Below are 26,946 nucleotides of genomic sequence, written 5' to 3' on the forward strand. Positions count from 1 at the left end.
CCCTTGGAAACCTGTGCAATCACCTTCAACAAACAGGCAGTCAAAACCAAAGCTTGAAGTTAGCCAAGTCTGATGGACCTGAGCCTCCGTGAGGGGGGCCTTCCCTTCTTCTGCGGCAACTTAAGAGTCAGAGGGCCCAACCCTGAAAGGGCCTGGCCAGGGACTTGAATGGGTTTCCTGGGGCACTGCAGGCCTGAGTCTGAGGCCTGGCACGCCGGGCCACCTCCGCTCTTTCTACGCCCACACCCTTTCCATATAGATCTATATGGAGAGAGAGAAGATATTCAGCGATGGCTGGGAACCTCTGTTCTCTCTGTGGTAATGCTCTCTTGTTTTTGCTTCTTGGATGAAAAGATAGATTTCATGATTGATTGTTAAGGGATTGCCGCTGTTTAGAGACCATAAAAGAAAGAGCGAGCTACTTGCTCCTATTTCCTGCAATATGGCAGCAGAATGTACATCCTGAGAAGCTTCTAGATTTGAAAAAAAAAAAAGTTCTAAGTGAAATATTATATAGTATTTTTTAGCTCTTCAGTCTCATAAACTACACATCTAGCTCCATCCACCTTCTGGTACTGCTGACCTGGCAGCTCAGACCTGGGGGAACTGGTCAGCTCGTCCTGGACAAGGAAACCGGTAAACTGGGAATCTCAACAAGGTCTGGCTATTCAAAACAGCAACGGAAGAAAGACTGATAGGAAAAAGAGGGAGGGAGGGAAGGAGAGGGAGAGGCAGGGAGAGAAGGAAGAGAGAAGGGAGGGAGGGCAGATGGCGGGAGGGCAGATGGAGGGAGTAAGATACTGAACACTTCTAACCTGTAAGCCACTGTCTGTGCTCAGACTGGAACCGGCCTAAGGCTTTTGTATGGTTTGGGAGAATGGTGGAGATAGTGATTACTTTTCAATTTTATAAAAGTTAAGAATGCTTGAAAGGGAGATCGTTGAAAGAGTCGGAAGAGAGGCAGAGATGGAATGAGAGAGAAAGAGAGAGCTTAAGTTATTCAATAAGGCCGGTTGCGGTGGCTCATGCCTGTAATCCCAGCATTTTGGGAGGTCAAGGTGGAAGGATCGCTTAAGGCCAGGAGTTTGAGATCAGCCTGAGTAACATAGGGAGACCCCATGTCTACAAAAATAATGCAAGCAATTGGCTGGGCATGCTGGTGCACACCTGTAGTCCCAGCTACTTGGGAGGCTGAGGTGGGAGGATCGCTTGAGCCCAGGTAGTGAAGGCTGTGATGAGCCATGAGCCCACCACTGCACTCTAGCCTGGACAACAAAGCAAGACCCTGTCTCTGAAAAAAAAAATACTAGTTATAAAAAAAAATAATAATCCAACAGCACAACTCTTTGAGCTGTCTAGGGTTAACCACCTGTCAGAATTGGTCTGTGCACTCGCAGTTTGTAATTGTAAAAATATGGAACCAGCCCAAATGCCCATCAATCAACAAGTGGATAAAGAAACTGTGATATACATAGGTATATGATGGAATACTACCCAGACATGAAGAGGAATGAATTAATGGCATTCACAGCAACCTGGATGGGATTGGAGACTATTATTCTAAGTGAAGTAACTCAGGAGTGGAAAACCAAATGTCGTATGTTCTCACTCCTGAGTGGGAGCTAAGCTATGAGGAAGCAAAGGCACAAGAATGACACAGTGGACTCTGGGGACTTGGAAGGAAAGGGTGGGAGTGGGGTGAGGGATAAAAGGCTAAACCCTGGGCTCAGTGTATATTGCCTTCTGGCTTTTTCTCACGGCTTCTAATTCTGGTCAGGCCTTATCCCACTTCTGGGGTATTTTTCCTTCCTTTCTACTGACGCACCGCTGCTACAGGTAAGGGACAGTTTCCCCGGCAGTACAGAAGTGATCGTGTGGGAACCCTGCGGTAGGCTGGGACTAGTGTGCACTGTTAGCCGACCTAACAGTCTCGTCTGTGTTCTGAAGTGTGTTCCTCAGGAAGTGCTGGCCCTTGTCCCTTCCCTTGGCTGCTGGCATCTTAGCTTGGGGGACTGGGCGAAGCCCGTGTCTCTTCCGAGCGGTCCTTCCTCATTCCCTGTTGGAGGAAAAGTCCGGGTAATGCGGGTGATGCTGGACTTCCCTGCTTTTGTTCCTGGAAGCATTTGCAACAGATTGTGAGTCTTTACCCTTCTAGTCAGGAGTGAGAGAAGAGCAGGTGGAGACACCTGAGGACATTAATATTTTACATTTAAAAGTACCTGATCCTGCAGGTGATTTTTCTTGGCTCCCCACTTAGATTTATTTGTTCCTCTTATAAAGCAAAACAAGCTTTAAACAAAAAACTAGCCTCCTTTTCCTAAAAAGTAGAGTGCCTCTATGTCCCTGTTTGCCCATGAAGGTACTAGTCTGAGCATTTTGTTCTAGTGTAATTTGTAGCACCCTTCTTATTTTGAAAAACATCCCAGTTCTTTTTGGAAGACTGAGTCAGGGGAATCCCTTGAGCCCAGGAGTTTGAGACCAGCCTGGTCAGCAGGGTAAAACCCCATCTCTACTAAAAATACAAAAATTAGCCAGGCCCGGTGGCGTGCACCTGTATTCCCAGCTACTCAGGAGGCTGAGGCAGGAGGATCGCTTGAGCCCAGAGGTCAATGCTGCAGTGAGCTATGATCATGCCACTACACTCCAGCCTGGGCAACAGAGTGAGACCCTGTCTCTAAAAAATGAAAAATAAAAATACATGAAAAATATTATTAAATATTAAAAATTTTAAATTTTTGATAAAAATTTAATATATTTAAATTTTTAATAAAAATTTAATATAATATTAAAAATAAAAATATTATTCATCATCCTATGAATAATAACTTCCATGTTATTACTCATGCTACGAATAATAACTAATGGGAGCTACTGTGAAGTACTGTTAGATTATAGCTAACCTTGCCTGAAACAGCACCTTTAACATATTGTATACAAAATAATACAAAGATTTAAGATTACTACCCATAAGCCTAGTTACTTAACTGCTAAATATTGAAGCAAATTTTTAAAAAATCTTTCAAATGAACTTAGCAGAAATTGTTAAATAGCATCTCTGTATTTCTATTCCATATTAGCATTAGAAATGTTATTAGTAATTATTAAATGATATCACATGAAAGTCCTGTGATTTGCTGGAGTTGAAGTTATTCTTAATAGAGTCTGGGATTTAAATATATGGGGCCTTTTTTTTTTTCACAATTATTGAAATTTGATAAAGCAGGAAGCTATTTGAGCTTTGCTTCCTTTTTTGATATATGATTTTAATTGCTCCTGTACAACATTCCCTTAAATTACAGGAAGCCACATGTTGGAATAAGAATCCATCCTTCAAACTCCATCTGTGTTATGGTATGGCTTTTCATTGGCTTGGGAAGCAGCTCTGTGGTGACCTGCAAATAGAATTGACAAAAGAAAACTTTCAAGATTGATTAGTGCGAGGGAGGTTTGTGGACTGAACTTTCTCAGTCTCTTGTGCCATTTGTATGAATGGGCTGCGGGGAAGTCATTTGAGTCATCTGAATATGTTTGTACTCTATTTCATATGCATGTACATTCATAAAGACTTTTTAATAAGACATCCGAAACACTTGGGAGATATTCCGGCAACACAAAGATGTATGTGGACTTTATTGGGTTGACACAAACAACGACTAACGAGAAAACACTAAATCCAGTAACTGCTCACACCAGGCATTACGGAGGCAGTGGAGTGAGACGGAAGGGCACAGTTGTGGACTGGAATGCGGGCTGGGCAGGTGGCTCATGCCTAAAATCCCAGCACTCTGGGAGGCTGAGGATGGCAGATAATCTGAGGTCGGAGTTCAAGACCAGCCTCGCCAACATGGAGAAATCCCATCTCTACTAAAAATACAAGATTAGCTGGGCGTGGTGGCACATGCCTGTAATCCCGGGTACTCGGGAGGCTGAGGCAGGAGAATCGCTTGAGGTGTGCTGAGATCACACCACTGCACTCCGGCCTGGGCAACACGAGTGAAACTCTGTCTCAAAACAACAGCAACAAAAAACTGGACTGCCTCTGAGCTTTAGATTTTTATCTTCTCTTATGATCACAACCCCTGCCTTGCCCGCCTTATGCATAAGGCTCAATAAATTATAAAGCCCTATGTGAACATAAGACATTATTTATTTGTCCTTAGATAGAATTCTTATCTACAAATGGATATGGGGGCCATGAAGTAGATATAATACTTATTTCTTATGATCCTGAGTCCAGGTGCCTCTCTGGTGGGAACCATAGCGCTGAAGAGGACCTAAAATAAGCACATCGTGGCACACTTTATCGAGGGCCTATTTTTCGAAAGGCAGTGAGCATAAAATGATTATAAAGTGAAGTTGTCCCTGGCCCCTCCATTTCCATTGCAAATGTCTAGTTTCAGTCTTCCTCGCCTGCATTATTTTCTTCCTTTCATCGCTATTTTATGTTCTACACGATTTACTAATTTATGTGTTCATTGTCCCCTGCCATTAGGAGGCAAATTCCTTAGTGATGGAAGATTTTGTTTTTGCTGCTACCTTATTGTTTTATTTTGGAATTTTTGGATGCCAGTACCTAGAACCATTATTAGCACATAGCAAGTGCTCAGTGAACATTCGTCAGATGAACCAGGCAGCCAATGCTCTTCGCACACAGCCGGGGAAGCAGACAGACATTTTCGTAGGGCATTATGTTGTATTATTATTATTATTATTATTACTATTTTGAGATGGAGTCTCATTCTCGCTGCCCAGGCTGGAGTGCAGTGGTGCAATCTCGGCTCACTGCAACCTCTGCCTCTTGGGTTCAAGCGATTCTCCTACCTCAGCCTCCCAAGTAGCTGGGATTACAGGCGCCCACTACCATACTCGGCTCATTTTTTGTATTTTTAGTAGAGACAGGGTTTCACTATGTTGGCCAGGCTAGTCTTGAAACTCCTGACCTCAGGCGATGCACCGCCTCGGCCTCCCAAAGGGCTGGGATTACAGGCGTGAGCCACAGTGCCTGTTGTATTATTGATACAATGAGGTCAGCATGGCAATAGAAAGGGCACCTGTAAGGGGCTCTAAATCTGCAGGGATTTTCGAGGGCAGAGACAAGGAGAAGATGGAAAGTCTTTCAGAGAACTGACCTTGGTTTGAATCCTGCAAGCAGGTTATGAGAGTTTCCAGGAGACCAAGGGGGTGCTAGCCAGCTTATAGCAACAGGGCAGCTCCTAAGGCCTGTAATGAGAAACGAGCTTGCTGAGGAACGGGCACACATCAGTGTGTGGTGCACATGGCAACGAGGGCCCTTGATGATTCACTCGGGCAGCGGGAGAAAATGCGAGAACTTGGGTATTTATAGTGATCTTTTAGGTAGGAAGCCCAAAAGAAATGAAGTCTTAAAAGCTGATAGCAGGACCAGCGCTGGGTGAATGTGTCTGGTGGCAGTGAGTTACAGAAAAACATGTGGGAGTGTCGTCAGGCGCAGGCCGTTCTGTGTGGCTTTATGTAGCCTTTTTCTTTATTTTTCTTTTTAGCGAAACAAAGTCTCACTCTGTGGCCCAGATTAGAGCATAGTGGTGTAGTCATAGCTCACTGCAGCCTCCACCTCCCAGGCTTCAGCAGGCCTCCTGCTGCAGCCTTCCAAGTAGCTAAGACTACAGCTGCACCCCACCCTACCTGGCTAATTTCTTTGTATTTTTTTGTAGAGGCACGATCTTGTTAGGTTGCCCAGGCTGTTCTCAAGCTCGTGGGCTCAAGCGATCCTCCCATCTTGGCCTCCCAAAATGCTAGGATTATAGGCATGAGCCAGCACCCAGCTCCATCTTTTCCATTTAGTATATTTCTTCCTACTGCAGTTTACCTGTGTTCACCAAGTGATTTACAGCTCATCTGATCTATATGATTTTGTAACAAGTTGGGGAGTAATCTTGAAGAGTTTTTCTACTTCACAAAAAAAATCCACTGATTATCTGTGACAAAATACTTTAAGGAGGTGTTCAACATGAAGAGCAGGTATGCGTTTTACTTTATAAGTGTCCAGAGTTACACTTTAGCTGACCTTTTTTGAATACAGCGATGTTAGTACTAGTCACTATAATCTGAGGAAGCCACCAATATGGTGATTCGGGGGTTAGTCAAATATGAGCTGCATGAAGAAGTTCACAAAGACGTCGTGGTGAGTCTTGGGCAGTTCAGTAGAGAACTTGCTCTGACTATTGCAGTTTGGCAGAGGAACCAAATGTTACCCACTCTGGTTTCCCCGGGGCAAGCCTGAGATGCACAGGGAAAATCTAAAGACTCACTTTGCTGGGCGCAGTGGCTCATGCCTATAATCCCAGCACTTTGGGAGGCCGGGGTGGGCAGATCACCTGAGGTTGGGAGTTCAAGACCAGCCTGACCAACATGGAGAAACCCCGTCTCTACTAAGAATACAAAATTATCCAGGTATGGTGGCGCATGCCTGTAATCCCAGCTACTTGGGAGGCTGAGGCAGGAGAATCACTTGAACCCGGGAGGTGGAGGTTGCAGTGAGCCGAGGCTGCGCTATTGCACTCCAGCCTGGGCAACAAGAGCCAAACTCTGTCTCAAAAAAAAAAAAAAAAAAAAAAAAAAAGACTCACTTCATGAACTCTTTTTTTTTTTTTTTTTTTTTTTTTTGAGACGGAGTTTCGCTCTTTTTGCCCAGGCTGGAGTGCAATGGCGCGATCTCGGCTCACCGCAACCTCCGCCTCCTGGGTTCAGGCAATTCTCCTGCCTCAGCCTCCTGAGTAGCTGGGATTACAGGCACGCACCACCATGCCCAGCTAATTTTTTGTATTTTTAGTAGAGACGGGGTTTCACCATGTTGACCAGGATGGTCTCGATCTCTCGACCTCGTGATCCACCCACCTCGGCCTCCCAAAGTGCTAGGATTACAGGCTTGAGCCACCGCGCCCGGCCTCATGAACTCTTAACATTGTCAGTCATGTCAGTCAGGCAACTAAATTCCTACTCTTATCCTCAACCTTAGAGGTTTGGTGACTCAGATCAACTATTGTTTTATTCCGAAGCTTCTTGGTTTTCATGTGAGAAAGCTCTTTGTCTGTTTGGGTTTCAGAGACACATTAGGTCTTTCGAGAGGAAGCCTATTCCCCGTGAAGCATGCCTGGGTGCTTCTGGCTTTGAAGCTGATCGTATTTTGGTGCTACTTTGCTCACTTCAAGTCTTACGGGTATAACCTTAGGTCCTTTAGATGAACAGATGTAGCTGCTGCACATGCTAGTTTGCAAAGACAGTGTTTCAGGATGAGGTGGCTTTAAAAAGGGGACTGCAAAGCTGGGCTGTGGAGCTGGACACGGAGGTCATGGTCAGCTAGTTTCCTTTGGTTAAATGAGCAACTTGATTCTGAACTCTTCTGATTTTGCTGAAAGTATTTTAGCCATTTCGAGGAGAGGCTTGAAAGCTTGGTAAAAGAGCCTCACAGATACTCTCCCAAAGAAGATGGCAGTAGGTATTACTAAATACACAGCAGATGCAGAATAAAAACAGATCCTGAGGTCTGTTTCAAGTAACATGTTTTATTGAACAGAAGTCAGCTGGCTCATTGTCAGTGTCCAGCCTTATCAAAAAAGATTGTACGGATATTGATCGACTTACAACCTATGCAACTTACGACCATTCGACTTTACGACCACAATCACTAGCCACGACTGCGCAGCGTCTGGCAGCGCAAACATTGCCCAGCTGGGCGTACGACAGTGCGGACCAGCTTCCGGCAGCACTACCATCTCCGCGTGCACCATTTCAACTGTTATCCCAGACTCGGTACAGCAAACTCAACTTATGACCAAAATAGTGTTATGACTAGTCTGTCAGAACAATCGTGGTCTAAGTCGAGCACTAGCTGTGTTAAATATTTTCCATGATTTCCAGCTGCATTCACATTGGGGCTTCACCATGCTAGTTAACATAAAAAGTGAAACATATAAATCATATTATGATGCAGTCTGAGTTTTGCCTTAAACTATTTAATATTGAAACAAACTGCTGTTGTCATGTTCCATTTGTTAATTGAAAAGCTTATTTTGAAGTAAGCATTTTAACAAATATATTAGGGATATGATTACATATATTTTGTCATATATCTTATTGTAATATTTAATATTTAAATTTGTAGCATAGTCTGATTTCATTGGATTTTTCAATGTCACATTTTCTGTATCTTTGACAGGTGACACTGATTTTCTGTTCCTGCCCTCTCTCCCCTCCACCAGTGCCTTGACTCGGGCCTTCAGGAGATAGGAAGGCCATAGAAACACAATATGGTGGTGGACTATGTGTCCACCAGTGGTGGTGTATGTGGGCTGAATGGGGGCACAGCAGTGAGAGGAAGAGGTTGAGAATCACTTCCAGGTTCTTGCCCTGGGAGACTAGATAGTGGGACTCCCATCTGCCATGACTGGAAATGTATGCTAAGACCCCAGAGGTTGGGAGAGTGGGCGTAAAGATGATACATTTTGTGTAATGAGCAGCTTGAGTTTGATTGTCCATAGAGCATTCAGAAAAGATATTCAGTCTGCAGGAAGAAGTAAGGATTTGGAGCTCCAGAGGAGAGATCCAGGTTGGTGAGAGGTATTTGGAAATCATTCACTTGCAGGAACTAAAATAAAGCAGTGGATGTTGTGGAAGGAACTCAGCTGATGAAATTCTGAATGCCAAGAAAGGTGATTGAGTGGAATCCAGAGAACACCAAGTACTGAAGGGGCAGAGGTGCCACGGATAAGGAGGAGAGCCTGCAGAAAGTGGCAATGAAAATAACAGGGAGGGAAGAGTTTTAAGGGGAGAGGGCGGGCAACAGTGGCAAGCACGAGACCAAGTAAGGACCAATGTCCTAAGTGGATTTGGCAGTGGCGAGGTTGTTAGCTACATTAGCAAGAAGGAAAATGTGTTTATGGGCACGCCTTGTTTCATTGCTCTTTGGTTTATTCCACGTCACCAATATTGCATTTTTTGCAAATCGAAGTTTTGTGGCAACAAACTGTAGTGAGCCAGTCTACTGGTGCCATTTTTCCAACAGTGTGTGTTCCCATTACATCTCTGTGTCACATTGTGGCAATCCTCTCAATAGTTCAGACTTGTTCATTTTTGTTATATGTGTTATGGTCATCTGTAATCATTGACCTTTGATGCTTTTATTGTAATTGTTTTGGGGCTCCACAAAGTGTGCCCATATAAGATGGCAAACTTGATCCATAAGTGCTGTGTGTGATCTGACTGTTCCAATGACTGGCCGTTCCCCTGTCTCTCTCTCTCTCCCTCTGCTCTGGCCCCCCATCTCCTGAGACACAACAATATCGGAACTAGGTCAGTTCATAACCCTGCACTGGCCTCTACATGTTGAAGGAAAGGAAGTGTCGCATGTCTCTTACTTTAAATCAAAAGCTAGACATGATTAGGCTTTGTGAGGAAGGCGTGTCCAACGCTGAGACAGACCAAAAAAGCTAGGTCTCTTGTGCCAAAGTCAGCTAAGTTATGAATGCCATGAAAGGTTCTTGAAGGAAATTAGAAGTGCTACTCCAGTGAACACACGAGTGATAAGAAAGCAAAACAGACTTATCGCTGTTTTGGAGAAAGTTTGAGGGGTCTGAACAGAAGATCAAGCCAGCTACAACATTTCCTTGAGCCAAAGCCTAATCCAGATCAAGGCCCCAACTAGCTTCAATTCTATGAAGGCTGAGAGAAATAAGGAAGCTGCAGAAGAAAAGTTTGAAGCTAGCAGAGGTTGGTTTATGAGGTTTAAGAAAAGGAGCTGTCTCTGTAACATATAAGTGCAAGGTGAAGCAGGAAGTGCTGATGGAGAAGCTGCAGTAAGTTATCTAGAAGATCTAGCTCAGATCATTGATGAAGGTGACTATACTAAACAATGGATTTTCAATGTAGACAGAACAATCTTATTCTGGAAATAGATGCCATCTAGGACTTTCATAGGTAGAGAGAAGATGTCAATGTCTGCCTTCAGTGATACAATCGTCAAAGGACAGGCTAACTCTCTTAGTACAGGCTAATGCAGCTGGTGACTTTAAGTTGAAGCTGATGCTCATTTACTATACCAAAACACTTAGGACCCTTAAGAATAATGCTGAATCTACTCTGCTTATGCTCTATAAATGGAACAACAAAGCCTGGATGGCATCACATCTGGCTACAACATGTTTTACTAAATATTTTAAGCCTACTGTTGAGACCTACTGCTCAGAAAAAAAGATTTCTTTCAAAGTATTACTGCTTATTGACAATATACTTCAGTGACAGTGGTCACAAAAGAGCTCTGATGGAGATTTACAGGGAAATTAATGCTCTTTTCATGCCTGATACAACATTCACTTTGCAGTAGCCCATGGATTAAGGAGTAAGTTTTACTTTCAAGTCTTATTATTTAAGAAATATGTTTCATAAGGCTGTAGCTGCCATAGATCATGATTCCAAAATTGGAAATTTTCTGGAAAGGATTCACCATTCTAGATACCATTAAGAACATCTGTGATCCATGGGAGGAGGTCAGTGTATCAATATTAACAGGAGTTTGAAAGAAGTTGATTCCAACCCATGGGAAAGATTGTGTTCGGATGTTTAGGTCTTTAATTAATGTTCCGTATACTAGAGATACCAGTTCAAAAATCCAAACTTCAAGTTTTCCTTTACCAGAGTTGCAAATTGAAAAATCAAAATTTCCTTAAGGTTTCAGATTCAATTTATTCTATTTGTAAATTTTGTATTTTTAAGTAAAAAATAAAAATCATACCTCTTGAGGCCTTTGGAAAACATTTGATCAACTCAAATGGAAGACTAAGTCCCCTTTACTTAACAATTAGTCCTACTGAGAAAGACCTTTAAATACATTCCCTTCAACATTTAAATTGAATCTATAAATTTGGTTTATTTAATTTTTAAAATTTGTTACTATTTTTTATTGAGGCAAAATACGCATAACATAAAATTTGCCATCATAAACCATTTTTAAGTGTATAGTTCAGTTAAGTTAAATACATAGATAACGTTATGCATCCATCACCACCATCTATCTCCATTATTCTTTTCCTTTTGTAAAATGGAAACTTTCCACCCAGTAAACAGTAACTCTTACTTTCACTTTTCCTCCAGCCCCTGGCAATGACCATTTTTCTTTCTGTTATTATGATTTTGACTATTCTAAGTACTTTATGTAAGTGGAATTATGCAGTATTTTTCTTTCTATGAATGACTTCTTTCACTTAGCATTCTGTTCCCAGAGTTTATCCCTTCCTTCCACTCCTGGATGTAAGCAATTCTCCTGCCTTAGCCTCCGGAATAGCTGGGATTACAGGCATGTGCCACCATGCCCAGCTAATTTTTGTATTTTTAATAGAGACAGGGTTTCTTCATGTTGGTCAGCTTGGTCTCGAACTCCCGACCTCAGGTGATCTGCCCGCCTCAGCTTCCCAAAGTGCTAGGATTACAGGCATAAGCCACTGTGCCTGGCCGATTTCCTTTCTTTAGAAGGCTGAATAGATTCCATTATATGTATATATTGCATTTTGCCTGTCCATTCATCTCTTGATGGGTACTTGGTTGTGCCCATGTTTTAACTATTGCGAATAATGTTGCTATGAACATGGGGGTGGTCCAAATAGCTCTTTGAGTCCCTGTTTTCACCTTTATCAGATACAGGTAGAAGTGGAATTCCTGGATCATATGAGAATTCTATATTTAAGTTTTTGAAGAATTGCCAGACTGTTTCCACAGTGGCTGTACCATATTGCATAGTACTCAAGGGTTCCAGTTTCTCCACATAATTGCCAACATTTGTTATTTTGTTTTTGCTTTTGTTTTGATAGTAGCCATCCTAATGGGTGTGAGTTGGTATCTCATTGTAGGTTAGATTTGCAATACTCTAATGGTTCCTGATACTGAGTATCTTTTCATGTGCGTATTGGCCACTTGGATATGTTCTTCGCAGAACCCTCTGTTCAAGTCATTTGTCCAATTTTGAATCTAGTGGTTTGTTTGTTTTTGTTGTTGTTGAGATTTAGGAGTTCTCTATGTATTCTGGATATCAGTCCCTTATCAGATACATGATTTGTAAATATATTCTCCCATTCTGTGGGTTGTCTTTTTCTCTGTTGACAGTGTCTTTTGAGGCACACATCTTAAACATTTCAGTAAGTCAAATTTTTCTGTTTTTTCTTTTGTGGCTTGTGTCTTTGATGTCATACATTGTTATTCTTGGTTTTTAAAAAGTAGTTAATATATCTGACTAGGAAGGCTTCAACCCAAATTTTCCCCAGCACTCTATTGGGCCTTCAGTAGTCATCAAATATGTGCAACCATTGCTAGCCACTGGGGACATATCTCTGAACAAAACAGAGCAAAGGACAACAGTGAATAAGACAGACGATGTCCCTTACCCTCATGGAGTCTACATGCTTGTAACTCTAAATTCATTCAACTGGAGCAAAGCTAATAAAGTTTTAAATGAAGAGAATTTCAAGTCAAAATTTTTACACCTTTCAATTTAAGATTGCAAGTCTAAAGTCCATTATACATTTGAATTAGAGTCACAAACATATCTGTCTAATTAGTGTCTCTAACCTGTCTGCTATGAAAATACCAAATATATACATTTTAAAAGCCTGATCAAAGAATACTAATGCTATAAAATCGATTTGCTTTATTGTTTACTTAATTCCAGCTTTTCTAATATTGAATACTGGGTTACAAAGCTGAGCTTGCTTGATGGACAACTCATGCCCCAGATACATGATTGTCTGAAGTAGGTTTAGGGATCTGAAGCTGGGCCCGGGGACATGGGGGTTGTATATGACCAGAGTGACTCTTTCTATAATGCAGATGGACAGACTGAGCCTGGTATTAACAGTGGCTATAATAACAGGGAACTCCATGCTCTTCAGATTGAACTGGTTTCACAATACACTGTTTGCTAGACTTAACCCTCCCTTCATAGCACTGTTCAGCATTGTCCCAGTTTGAATGGATAAATTACTTCACACCCATACCTACTTTGCTATGTGATCTGATACAGCTGACTCAGCCTAGGCACCACCTGATTCTTCCACATCAGGCTAGTTGGCCATGAACACTGGCTCATGTCAACCGCCTGCAAGGTCTGCATTTACAGGTGGCTGAGTGGAGCTGTCGCTTTTCTCCTCAGATGTCCATCAACTCACCTCCCTTTTTTCATAAGAACAATTAATATTTTCTTAGTTTAGCCAAGTGTGATTCAAACTTATTTCCAGAAAATTCTTAGCCAACCTCTCCCTTCAAACAGATTTCCTCTTCTGTATAGGAATTCTAAAAATATCATTGCTTCTTTGATCCAAACCCTTCAGCAGTTCACACTGTGCTTGGAATCGAATAGAAAACGTTTACCGTGGCCTGCAAGTCCCAGCATGATCTGGTTCTGCACTCCTTCCATGACCTCATCATAAACCTCTCTCTTCTTGCGCTCCAATTTCAGCCACAGTGGCCTTTTTTCCACTTCTTCCAGCAGAAGTCAAGATTTCTTCTACTGCAGGGCCTTTGCGTAGACTGCTCCCCTTTTCTGAAACACCATCTCCTCCACTCTTTGCTTGGGTGGCTCCTCATGCTGCACGTCTCAGCTCAACTGTCATTTCTTCAAGAGATTATTGTTCTTCATAGAACTTAGCACAACTTCTGCGTGTATTTGCCTGCAGTTTCTCTTCCCTGCTAGATTGTTTGCTGCACGGGGTCATGTGTGGTGCTCTGTTTGCTCAGCACCCATCCCAGGGCTCGCATATGCTAGACAGTCAATCATTGTTTGCAGAATGAATGACTCTAGCAGTTGCCACAGCAGTCACCATTAGCCTTAAGTCATAGCTATTATAATCATCCATATAACCACTTTTGGCTCTTGGGAGGTACCGAGTAATTGTTGAATTGACATAGCTCAATGTCACTTCTCCTACATTCATTAATACAATTTGTTGTTATCTCTATGGTCCTTAACACCAGCGGTCCCCAAGCTTTTCCACACTGGGGACGGGTTTCGTGGAAGACAGTTGTTCCTTGGACTTGGGTGGGGGTAGGGTTGGAGGGCAGATGGTTTCAGGATGATTCGAGTGCATTCTACTTACTGTGCACTTCATTTCTTTTATTATTACATGGTAATATATAATGGAGTAAGTATACAACTCACCGTCATTTAGCATTGGTGGGAGCCCTGAGCTTGTTTTCCTGCAACTAGAGGGTCCCGTATGGGGGTGATGGGACAGTGCAGATCATCAGGCATTAGATTCTCATAAGGAGTGCACGACCTAGATCCCTCCAAGAGTGGTTCACAGTAGGGTTCGCGCCTCTATGAGAATCTAACGCCGCCACTACGAGAATCTAAAGTGGCCACTAATCTGACTGGAGGCTGAGCTCAGGCAGTAATGCCAGCCAGCAATGGGGAGCAGCTGTAAATACAGATGAAGCTTCACTGCCCACCTCCTGCTATGCTGCCTGGTTCCTAACAGGCCATGGACTAGAAGCTGCATGGGGTCCATGGGGTCCATAAATATCTGTGGTGTATGTGGCCTGGGAATTGGGGATACCTGCTTTATACAGGTTAGCTTTCTATCACTTCTAAAGCTATAATCTTTCTGTTCTTAGCAGTTCTCTTGCAGGAAAGAAGACATTGAACTAAATGTGCCTTTTGGGGGACTATCCTTTCCTAATGAAAAAAAAAAAAAAAAAAAACCCACCACCACAGAACATTATTGAATTGGTTGACAGTAATACATTTTGATTATGTAAATATCAATTCCATAGCCTACTTAGTGATTATTTATTTATTTACCCTGGGTATCCCAAGAGGTAGTACAGTGGCCCCAGGTTATAGAGGGTGGCCCTGAGAGCCCGAATGAAGGAAGCTCTAATTCTAGATTTTATAATGCCTGTGACTTAACGCCATCCTGCTCTGCCTGCTTCTCCAAGATCCCTGCTACCCCCCTCCAAGAATTCAAGGCGTGAAATAGCACCAGATTGTTTAGAACTTCCTGAATCCTAACCAGTTAGAACCCACTGGCTTGTTTTTGCGATATCACTCTGTTAAAAGTATATCCCCGTAAAGATGTAATAGCCGTGTCTCTGCATCTAGGCACCTGTGAATATGAAACAACAGTATAAATATGATTTTGAGCGTCGCACTGTCACAGATGAAAAATGGCACAAACATGTCAAATAAAATGCAGTGCCGAAGAAGGAAATCAGACTTATTTTCGTCGCTATTTCCTGTACCAAAGCGTTTTTGGAAACCCAAATCGGGGAGATAACCGTTTTTGAATGAACAGCAGTGGCAGAGCGTGGTCGGGGTTAGCAGCAACGTGGCTGGGCGCCTTTAACTCGGCGTAACCTCCGGGGCCCGGGCCCGCGTCCCGGGCCCAGCGCCCGGGCCTGTGCGGCGTATTGGCCCCTCCTCCCCTCGCGCGCCGCGCGCATTGTTGTCCTTTAGCGATTGGTGGTTGGACCAGAAACAGCTGTGCAGAGCCTTGCCCTGTAAAGGGCTGCGGACCTGAATGCAGTGTAGCCGGCTGGCGGGGACTTACACCCGGGCTCCAGAGGGAGAGAGAAAGAGCTGCAGGCCGCTTGCATTACGTCTTCCAGGCTGCGTGGACCCGGCGCCCCGGCGTTGGCGTTTGCGGGGGAGCTCGCCGTGGCGCCCCCTCCCGCTGGCTCTAGCTTCCTTTGGGCTTGGCGCAGGTGGGCCAGGCTGGGCACCGCGGATCTCCCCGTTCCCACGAAGGCTGGCTCGCCGTCTCTCCGCGAGGGGGAGGGACCATCCTAAAAATATGTAAATATCCAAGCGCCAGCTCCAGGCTGGGGCAGCAGCCAAGGTCCCCGCGCCGCCGCCGCTGCCGGGTGCTTTACATGAAAATGAGAAGCCTGACGGGAACCGCGCTCTAACTTAAGGCAGCCTGGTGATTAGCATGAGACTGGGCGGCTGTCCTGCTTCCTGCCCTTCAATAGCCGTTCCGCGCGCTCGCACCCGAGCCGCGCTGCCTCCGCGCGGGGGTCGATCGCAGGCTCGGCGTCCTTGGCAGCCATGGCTCCGTCGCCGCCTCGGCCAGTAAGTAGGAGCACGCTTGTGTAGGGGGCACGTGCGTGTCGGCGCACCCACCCAGCCACCCACCCGCGCGCACGCACGGCGCCCGGAGCCTCGGCAGGAGGAAGATTGAAGAGGCGCCGCAGTCGCGGGGACGGCGCGGGGCTCTTCCTGGATTCCGCAGGAGCCCGCCCGCCGCAGCTGCTGTCTGCAGAGCCTGCACGGAGCCGGTGCACACGCGTCCCCCGCTCGAGCCTCTGTGATGAAGACTGCCTCCCGGGGGCTGCGGGGGAGGCAGAGCCAGCCAGCGCCGGGGACTGCGGGCCGCGCGGCCGGTAGGCCCGCGGGGACACGACTCGGACACTGTCATCCCCACGCGGCGCGCTGAGCCGCCCGCCCCTCCGGCCTCCCGCACGCCCGGTCCGGGGTCAGCCCCGGAGGCCTCGGCTGCCTCATTTGTTTCGGTCTTTTGTGCCGTGGCTCCCAGTTGGCTAAGCACTCCTGCGCTGAATCGGGCCATTGTCTGCGCTCCCATTGCCTTCACGCTGCCAGTCTCGGCGCCCCCACCCCGCCCGCCCCCTCCCCGCCTCCTCCCGGCCGGGGAGCCTCCTAACGTGCCTTTCCCCCCAGGAATCTGGAAGCTATAAGCCGGGCGGATTGCAAATGAAGTGTAATGCATTGTGGGACGTGTGTAAAATCGGAGCCTTCGCCGTGGGGGTGTGGGGGGGCGTGGGGAGGGCCGGACCCGCCGCTGGCGGTGTAGACGCCGACGAGGAGGGGCTGGGAAAATGTGCGCAGAGTCCGCCCGGGTCGTGCCCGCCGTAGACTGATGAAGGAGCGCGCTGCGCCCTGGCGCTGAGGCCCCGAGGATCGGGGCGGCAGGTCGCCCTCCCCACCATGAAGAAGACCCGGAGCACAACCTTGCGGCGAGCCTGGCCTAGCTCGGATTTCTCGGACCGGGCCTCGGACCGCATGAGGTCCCGCAGCGAGAAGGACTACCGCCTGCACAAGCGCTTCCCCGCGGCCTTCGCGCCCCAGGCTTCGCGGGGCTACATGACATCAGGTTGGTTGGTGACCGCGTTTCTGCCCCTGGGCCGGGGCCGCGGGGCGGGCTCGGTACGCCGCGGCCCGGGTGCTTGGAAAAGAGGTCGGGCAGTGATGGATGCGATAAGTTATGGGGAAAGCAGGAAAAAATTAGCTCCCATCCACCATTTTGTACTTCCGCAAGATCCACAGCAGGCCCTCTCAATATGGGGTTGGAGAGCTATTAGTTAGGTAAAACGAGGGAGCGGGGACGAGCCGGGCGTTTTGGCTGCAGGGGGATAAATGACTGGGAGCCCTGGCGCTGCAGCCTCCTTGAGCTTTGTGGAGGATCCCGCGCCCAGGGCTGCCTGCGGTGCCAGGCTTGCGGGCTCCTGCATTGTGGCTGGTTATCTGAGTGGGTATTTCCAGCAGCCCCCTGCTCTCCAAAAGGGACAGGTTCCATGCGCGGTTCTGGATGGGCTGAGTCGGGAGAGTCCTGCAGACATCGCAGGCTCCTCTGATTTGCACGCAGAGAAGGGGTTGGAGCTCGCTGAATGCGTTCTGTGGGGGTAATGGTGCGGATGCTGATCGAATGCTCACATGATTCTGTGTGGATTTAACATATGTTGCTTTGAATTAGGCTGTATGGGAAGAATGGAGGCTGTATCATGTATTTGCATGTCAGACGGGAAGGACAAACAAAATGGAAAATGGAAAGGGGACGATTGAAAACAGATTTCCGCTTAAAATGCAGTGCTGTGAAAAGCCTTCCTGAAGGAGCCAGTTCTTTTTTTGGAAATTCAACGGGATGGCTTTGGTTTGATTTGGGAACCCAGGGATGAAATTCTTGAGAGAAATGCTGAAGGAGGAAAAGCCTGGAACCCTACGGTTGCCTTCTCCTTACTTCTTAACTACTTATATGTAATGATGTGTAAGGCATCGGGTTTTCTTTAGTTTTCATTCAGAGGAAAAATTTGATTTTCTTCTAAGCGCACTGTAATGGAAGAACCGAGGTTTTATTTTAAGCCACATGCTGTAACAAATCACCCTGAGCTCTGTCTTAACTGGGAAGATGGTTTTAAGCTTGTGGTTGGTACTTAGAGTCTCGCTTTACTATCTTTCTCCTAAATCAGCAAGGCCTTTTTCACTGGGGTCAGCATTTCATGCTGCAAAAATGCCTTGCGACCACATTTCCACGAACATAAAGCCTAAATAAAAGAACCATCTTTTTTTATTGCAAAATCAGGCGATGTAAGGATGTTGTACTATTTTGGCAATAAGGCTCCCTTGATTTTCCCTTTCATGAAAAGCCAAATTTGTAAAGGAACTGACAACTACAGTTTATCCCTCTGTCATTTAAGTCACTACTGTGGTTGCTATATTCCTCAGACTTGTGGCAGTAAATTTTGAAGCACACCTAAATCCAAACCTAACCTCAAAACACGTATGTACGTAAACCCATGTCAGATAATCCTGGGTTTCATGTACTTAGGGTTCGAATGTCTTCATTCCACACTTCACAGTTCCCCTTTCTTATACCTCCTAAGGAACCAGTCCTGATACCAAGGGTGAAGCCATACTAGGGCTGGTGGCCATCATTTCTTCAACAAACTGAAAGACTCTCTGTTTCATCGTTTCAGGCTCATTTCCAGGGAGCTAGCTGATTTTTTTTTTTTAATCTATCTTGGCATTACCTCATTACCACATTTTCATTCTTTGCAAAAGAACTTGTCTGCTGTTGCAGATACTGCAAGGCATTTTTGAGGGCTTGAGGAAGAAGCTCCTAATTGTATCTGATTCTCTTATTTCATTTCTTGAGCTGCAAACGGTAAGATGGTCCTATGGTGATATCCTCCTGAAACAGGAGGATAACCTGTTTCAGGTTGGCAGTTTTCTGTTCAGATTCAATGTTAGGATGCTGCCGAGAAACCTGAAGACCGAACGATGGAAGAAAAGTGCTGTCATTCATTCAGCATTTTATGGAGTGCCCCCAAAAAACAAAGTGCCTTGCTGGATTCTCATGGGGTTACAGGGCCGGATATCCCATGGTTTTTGCCCAGGGAGGGAGGCTTATCATTTATTCTTGATTTTGAATGTTAGCTAATACATGGAATAAGAAGAAGGTGTCGCTGCTATGGAAGGAAATAGTAAACATGAAGACACACTCCTACAGTGAACATTGGGAGAATAGGTGGAGTCTTTCTCAGATGGAACTTTTTTGGGCATTGGATGGGGAGGGATGTGTGTCTTCATCTATTTCCTTTACAAAGATGGCTCCTTTCAACATAGGAGTGCTGATAGAAATAGATGGTATACTGAAACACTTGGAAATGATTTGTGAGATGTTCTCATCCTTTTAGGAAAGGTAAAGGAAATCCACTTTTATCAAGTTAGTGACTCTGGATACAGAGCCTTTGTCACATAAAATACAGTAGAAAATGAAACCACTTAGAAGCACGTGAGGCCTTTCGTATTTCTTCTTTCTGTTTGTCCAGCCATTTGGCTTAATTACTACTGGTTTTCTCATGCTTGATTTTTAATAAAAAGGGTTTTTGTTGTGGGTAAATTACTTGGGTTCAAAGGACAAGATAAGCCTTCCAGACATGTACTAAATGACTTAAAATAACTTCAGTTAAGAGACTATCTTTAGACCCCCTCCTCCAACAAATATTCCTGAAAATTTTAGGCAACAATCACTTAGTTTTAAACTTTAGGACATGAGAGAGCCTTGGGAATTTCAAGAAATAAATGTTAATCATTTTCCTTTTGATCTAGCATCCCATATCACACAGTAGGTGCTTCAAGCAGAATTGTAGACTTCTGTAATAGCTTTCTAATGAGACAGCACCATTTCAAACAGTCTTTTCTCCACTAATAAGTAATTACCAGTGTGAAATGTGATTTATAGTAATAGGCTTGACATTTAGCCTTGGCCTTTCCTATACCTTCAGGATAAACTGCACTTAAGCTCAAGAGGTTAGAGCGGGCACCTATAAACTAGTGAGGTCTTGGGAAGGATAGTTAGAGAATTTGGAAACTTTAAGTCTTGAAGACTATGCCTTCTATGACTGTTTAAGCTCCCAACTCATGCTACCAAATCTAAAGAAATCCTAAGAATTCATGAGCTTCCTAGCAACCGGTAAGTTCACAGGCCATGAGATGAGTTCATTGTTCATCTTGAATATTAATTTCCCAATGGTGGTTTGTGGGCAGAAAGGGGAAGATCTTACCTTTTGTTCAAATCAAGATGAATAATAAAAAGTACATGGCATCGTCTTAAGAAGAAGAGGGATTGGACCAAAGGGATGTGGGGTGATTCTTATGCATTTTCTAAAATTAGAAGTTACGATATTAATGAACTAGAGACAAAAGTAAAATTCCCCACAAAGGAGTAAATCTGTATAACGAATGCTTAGTGCTTTGTATATGAAAACCTGCTAATTTGTCTCTGTGAAATGATTTTCAAGGCCCCAAACCTTTTGTTGATAGGACTTTCTCTGTTCGAATTATGATGATGCTGTTGACTTTTAGTTTTCTTTACTCTGCCATGCACCCAGCCCTGGGGCTGGGTGCCTCTTTATATTCCATATATTAATGCTACTAGAGTTTTGGGGACATTCTTGTTGATCAAGTATGGAAAGTAATTTTTTCACTATATGGCTTCTACAGAACGTGATCCTTAAAAGCTTTGTTTATGCATGAGAAAGCAAAATCCTGGCCCATCTTAGTTTGATACTTGTCATTTTCATAACATCTTTGAGGAGGAAAGCCTGCGTCTTTAATACTATGGTTTTAAAGGCGTTGAAAAGAAAGATGAAACAAAAGCCCTATACTGACATTGCAAGAAAATTGAAAGCAGTTTTTTCTGTTGGGGAAGCATGGCCAGCACGTCACCTTGATTAGTTTATTAGTTTTCATTTTATAGAAACTAATTCTGGGGCACGTTTGACTGTGTGTTCCAGTTCCTCATGTTCTGTTATTTTAAGAGACATGAGGGTTTTCTGGGAGTGGAGGGTGGACACTGGAGGTTCTAATCTGGGCCTGCCACGAGCCAGCTGTGTCCCTGGCGAGTAATATGACCTCCCTCCATCTGTAATGAGTTCTGCACTTCCATGCTGCCATTACAGAATTGGGGTCCATAGTTGCTCTGTAATCAGCAAGTCCAAGACTTCTGAACACTTAAAAATATGTGGTTAAGACAAAACCTCTGCCCTCTTCTATTTTCTGGAGTCAGGTGCCTCCCGTATGTGGGAATAGTGCTCATTTTACAATACAGTCCTATTCCCTATCATCCTGAAATGTTATGTTAAATGTGTGCATTTTAGGACTCACCCTGGCGACCAGAGTAATGGGGGGGGGGGGAATAAATTAAGGCCTGGCAAGTTTTAATCATATGCAAGTTTTAATAAACAGCAACTTGTCACATCCCTTTCCTGCTTTGCAGAGATCCATTTTCAGCCCAGCCGCTCCAACTGTGTTTTAATTTGAAACTACCTGTGTTGACTCCTTTCATCAGGCAAGTGGAAGTGAGGAATATTACACTTGGTGGTGAATGACTTTATTCTTTATTTCCCTGGAGAACATGAGCGGGCTTACAAAAGGTCACCTCTCTTGGTATTTCAATATTTTTTACGTTCTTTCCAATGTTTTTATTTGGGGAAAAAAAAGGAATATGAGTATATTGTATAAAAACCTTAGCACTTCTGCACCTCCAGAGCAAATTCTGGCCTTAAATACTCTTACAACCAGAGGCTTAGGACAATTCAGACAATGGTATATTCTTTGGTACAGGATTGCTTATGCTGAGTGCAGGTTGTAACTAAAAGCAAAATCTGCTTGGACCCTTGCCAGTGGGTAATATGCTAACTTTTGAATTTAGGACATGCTTTTGTAAATCAGTCGCAGAGAGTGTGTGCTGCCTAATCCATAAGGTATAAAGCGGAGGTTCTAGTTTGTGAGAGTATAGATACAGTCTACCCCAAACTGACTGTGGCTATAGTAACACAAGGAAGAAAGGACGTGGGTAATTTTTTAAGAAGGGAGTAAACCCCTCCTGAGGTAGGAAAAGGCTAGTTTTCTTTAACATCAGCATGTGCAACCAGTCAGAAAATTCTATTTGTTCCTCTCACTTAAATATTTTTCAAACCTGTCTCTTCCTCTTCATCTCTGTTGCGGAGCTCTTCTGTTCTGTTACAATATCTTCCAGACAGACCTGTCTTCCAGTTCCATCCCTCCTCCATACGTCCCCAGAGGGCTTTTATGGTTTTGCTTTGGTTTTGTTATTTTAAAATCTCTCCTAAAGCAAAATCAGTCATGTTGCTTCCCTTCCCAGTGTTTCTCTGGCCTGTGGATGAAACCACAGAGCAAGGCGCATCACAGTGTGACCTCCCTGGCTTTTTCTATCTCTTCTTCTCTTTCTCTTCTATTCCCCTCATCTGGTGCTGTGGGGTCTGGGAGCTCTTTACCTGCAGCAGGGCCTGTCACCTTGTGTACCTGTTGTCGTTTATGTGACTTTGCCCAGAATGCATTCTCCAGCCTTACAGGTCTGATAGAATCCTCTTGAGCCTTCCAGAAGCAGCTCCTTTGCACCCTTCTCTTGCATCGTGTCTCAGGTCCTTTCTAGAGTGAATGACTCCCAGGACATTTGATTTGTACCTGTGTTACAGCAACACGGTCATGTTGTGCCGCACCACAAGGTTACCCGTGTGCGTCTCCCGTCTGGACGGTGAAATCCTCCCTGATGGTAGCTGCCTTATTCACGTCTCTGTTTTGCCAGCAACCACAGAGCTTGGCATGGATCAGGCACACGGTAAATGTGTATGGGATGAGTGACTCAAACTTGACTTCTTAGAAAGTTGAATGCAGTCTTGAAGTCCTGAGGTGAGTCACCTTTCTGCAACTGCAGAAGTTTACAAGTATGTATCCTAAGATGCTACTTTTTAAGGATCTCCCATCGTGATTGGTACACAGGACCAGCAAGCTATGAGTGGATGATCAGAAAGTACTAAACAACACGATACAATCAAGAGTCAAGTTGGTGTGGCTGATGTGGTTGCTGCGAGTGGAACTGGAGTTCAGAGAAGAAAAATGATGTTGCTTAGCAATGTCGGCCTGGAGGGAGGGCTTACTTGGGTCTTGATAAGTGGGTAGATTTGAAGACACGGAAGAGGAGAAGGATTTGGGGAAGGTCGAGGAAGCTGGAAATGAAAATGGGTGTGTGAAATTTGTCTCACTGTAACTCTGAGATGTAACTGGAAATAACGTGTGGGATCCTGAACTCTGGGCAGATTCTGAATTTATGGGATAGGCAATCGCTTTGTGATTTGGGGAGAGAAATGATGAAAGGAGCCTTTTAAAAGAGGTGTCAGATAGTGGCTCGCGGGATAAATGCATGCCGTGAACGTCTAGAGCAGGTGTCCCCAAACTTTTTACACAGGGGGCCAGTTCACTGTCCCTCAGACCGCTGGAGGGCCGCCACATACTGTGCTCCTCTCACTGACCACCAATGAAAGAGGTGCCCCTTCCTGAAGTGTGGCGGGGGGCCAGATAAATGGCCTCAGGGGGCCGCATGCGGCCCACGGGCCCCGTAGTTTGGGGACGCCTGGTCTAGAGCCTGGGAGACCAGGGGGGAGGTGTTTGGGGGTTGGTGTGGTGATCAAGCAGTAAGATGACAGCATAGAACAGCATGGACTTGCCTCAAAATCTTGAGGGTGGTGTGCTAATAATGCACTGCTAGGTGTTATTAGCACACCACCCTCAAGATTTAAAAAATATATCCACCTACCACCTGCATTGTTACCTATTTAATATTTCTCTTTAACTTGATCTACTTTTGTATTTAAGTGAATTAGAGAGAACATTTTGCATTTGCTATGAAATTATAGGTTTCCCCGTGATCATTATGTTTTTTTAAATCCCTACTAAAATGAATATTTAATTATTTCAGTAAAAAATATTCAACTAGGTACTGCCCAAAAGGAACCCATGGACCTGAGTGGTACTCACACCATATAATGAAAATCCTGAATAGGCCAAGGGAGGAGGGATGGGACGAGGTAGAAAGGAATGAAGAGGAAAGGGAAAATCTGAGAGAACAGTGGAATGGGCTGTTCTTTTTAAGCGGTTGGATTTAAGAGGTGAGAGAAAATAAAGGGAAACATGGCGAAACCCCGTCTCTACAAAAATTACAAAAATAAGCCGTGCTTGATGGCATGTGCCTGTAATCTCAGCTACTCGGGAGGCTGAGTGGGAGGATCACCTGAGCCTGGGGAGGTTGAGGTCGCAGTGAGCCAAGATAGCGCTACTGCACTCCAGCCTGGGCGACAGAATGAGACTCTGTCTCATAAAAATAAAAATACGAAAGGTGGATCTGATTTTGTTGTTGTTGGAAGAATGCAGTCAATGACCAGGAACCTGCAGAAAGTGAGCGGAGGATGAGTTCCATTTTGGGCTAATGGTTTGGTGTTCGAGCACAGAGGGCTTTTAGGCGTGCAGGCGAACAATAAAGGCACGGAAGTTGGAGATCGTTTATGTAGCAGTGTTCGTTGCGAATACGAGAATAGCTTGGCTTTCTGTGCTTTGTGCTTCCCTTCTTGGAGGGGAACAGATGACTGATTTTTATTTCCTGCAGAAGGAGGTTCAACTGGATTCCATTAACTCAGAGTCCTCCTTGAGTTTCTAAAACCTGGAAACTCGAGGTTAGGATCACTTGGAGATTGTCCGCTTCCCTGTTCCTGAAAGTAAAGTGCACTTTAACTCTTGGATTTGTTTCATGAGTGTTTCGTTTATTCAGAAGCCATTGCCTTGTTGATAGAAGGGGTATGCTTTTGATATCTACAGTCAGGTCTGAAAAGAGAGCTGTGTAAGTAGCTGCGCAAAAGACGAGGCCAGCTATGTAAATAATGTATATTTCAAACATCTGTCATATACCTATTCTGTTGAAAAATTATGGCTTAGGTAACTCATACACACAGTCAAAGTCTCCATTTATCTTTCTACTTTAATCCATGATGGCCCCTCCAGGCCAAGTTTTCTCTTTTTGAAGATAAAAGAGAGAGAGTTGGCAGACGCCTGTGGGCAGCAGAGGAATAGCGGGACTACTGCCTGCCTTACCCCTCTGATGGCCATAGTTTCGGAGGGAGGAGCCATCCTCTGCAATTAACATTGTCTCATCTCCCCTGCTACAGATTCCTGTCTGGTTGGTTCCCCTAAGAGAGCTAATAGGCTATTTATTGCTTTCGGCATATCCACCTTTTGCTTTGAAACTGTCTCAGTATTAGATGAAATGAGGACCCCCATAGTAATTGAGGGGTGTGGGGTATTTGTCTTTTTTTTTTCCTTTGGCTGCCCAGTATCTGAACCTCTTTTCGATGTCTGTGTCATTCCCTGTTGTTATGAGTCAAATGCGTTTGCCCAAAAGACGCGTTCAGGTCTTCACCCCGGTACCTGCATATGCCTGTATTTGGAAATCAGGTCATGGTAGCTATAACCAAGCTCCGATGCTGCAGTACTGGAATAGGCTGAGCCCTAAATCCACTGGTGTACTTAGAAGAAAATAGGCCGGTTGCGGTGGCTCATGCCTGTAATCCCAGCACTTTGGAAGGCCGAGGTGGGCAGATTGCCGGAGCTCCGGAGTTCAAGACCAGCCTGGGCAACACAGTGAAACCCTGTCTCTACTAAAATGAAAAAAGTTAGCTTGGTGTGGCAGCGTGCGCTGAGGCAGGAGAATTGCTTGAACCCGGGAGGTGGAGGCTTCAGTGAGCTGAGATTGCGACACTGCACTCCAGCCTAGGTGACAGAGTGAGACTCCATTTCAAAAAAAAAAAAAAAGAAGAGACACAGACATGGAACAATACCATGTGACAAGAGAGGCAGAGATACGAGTGGTGTGTCTACAAACCAGGGAAGGCCCAGGACCGCCAGCCACCACCAGAGGCTGGGAGGGAGGCATGGGATGGCTTCACCGTCAGGGCTCCCCCAAAAAACAGTCCTACTGATGCTACTTCTAGCGTTCAGAGCTGGGAGAGCACACATTTCTGTTGCTTTGACCCATCCGCTGTGTGGTGCTCATTCCAGCAGTCCCAGGACCCTAGCACGCCACCTCTGAGCCTTGGTGGAAGGCAGTGCCCGCATTCCCTGTGTAGATGCTGAAATCGCCACGTAGTCACTTTCCTGGACTTCCTTACATGGATGGCAGGGGCTAGAGCCCTGGGTTTCACCCATTGCATATTTCCTTCCCAACTTCTGATCTGGTGCTAGTAGGGTAAGATGATGGGGACTTTGAGACAGAGTCCCCAGACATGGCGCTGCAGCATGATGGTGTCCTGAGGCCAGTGGTGGCAGCCGGCGGGTGGTGGTCCATGTGGCCTTGCCAGTGGTACCAGCTGCAGGTTTGTGCTTGGTGGTGGCCTCAGAGGTGTCCTTGCTGAAGCAGCTCTGGCTGCAAGTTTCAAGCCTGGGTCTCCAGCCCTCCCTGGAATCCTTGAGTTACCCAGTGTATTCTAGCATATTCTTTTTCCCGAGAGGCTGTGTAGCATTGTGATTTAGAGCAGAGACGCGGACCTCATGGCTTGGCTTCATAGTTCAGTGTTACCATCGCTAGCTGGGTAAACTTGGAAACATTACCTATTTTCTCAGGAGCTCGGCTTCCTTACCAGCAACATGAGAATAATAATGGTACCTACCCATTGGGCTCCGGGTGAATTCATATACATAAAGCACTTAGAACCAAGCTTGCTGCAGTGGAAGCGTTAAATCCCTATGACTGATTTTTGCCCTATGACTGATAATTGCCAAAACGGCAATGACGTTTGCACCAACCTAATATTAAAAGAGCCAGCACTGGTTTCTGTCGTATAAAA

General features: G+C 45.1%; 1 protein-coding gene across 4 annotated transcripts in view; it reads left to right on the forward strand.

The window, feature by feature from the left end:
* STOX2 (storkhead box 2) overlaps positions 1-26,946 on the forward strand; it is a 231,670-nt gene that overhangs the window by 96,116 nt on the left and 108,608 nt on the right. Inside the window, exon 1 of one of the 4 annotated variants that reach the window (XM_003933851.4) lies at positions 6,628-17,126. The exons of the other annotated variants lie outside the window; for them this stretch is intronic. Coding sequence (XP_003933900.1) covers positions 16,961-17,126 — 166 coding nt within the window. The 5' untranslated portion in view covers positions 6,628-16,960. Of the gene's footprint in view, positions 1-6,627; positions 17,127-26,946 lie in introns of those variants that run through there. 4 annotated transcript variants of the gene reach the window in all.

The sequence above is a fragment of the Saimiri boliviensis genome, chromosome 3 (genome assembly GCF_048565385.1).
Source record: "Saimiri boliviensis isolate mSaiBol1 chromosome 3, mSaiBol1.pri, whole genome shotgun sequence".
NCBI lineage: Eukaryota > Metazoa > Chordata > Mammalia > Primates > Cebidae > Saimiri > Saimiri boliviensis.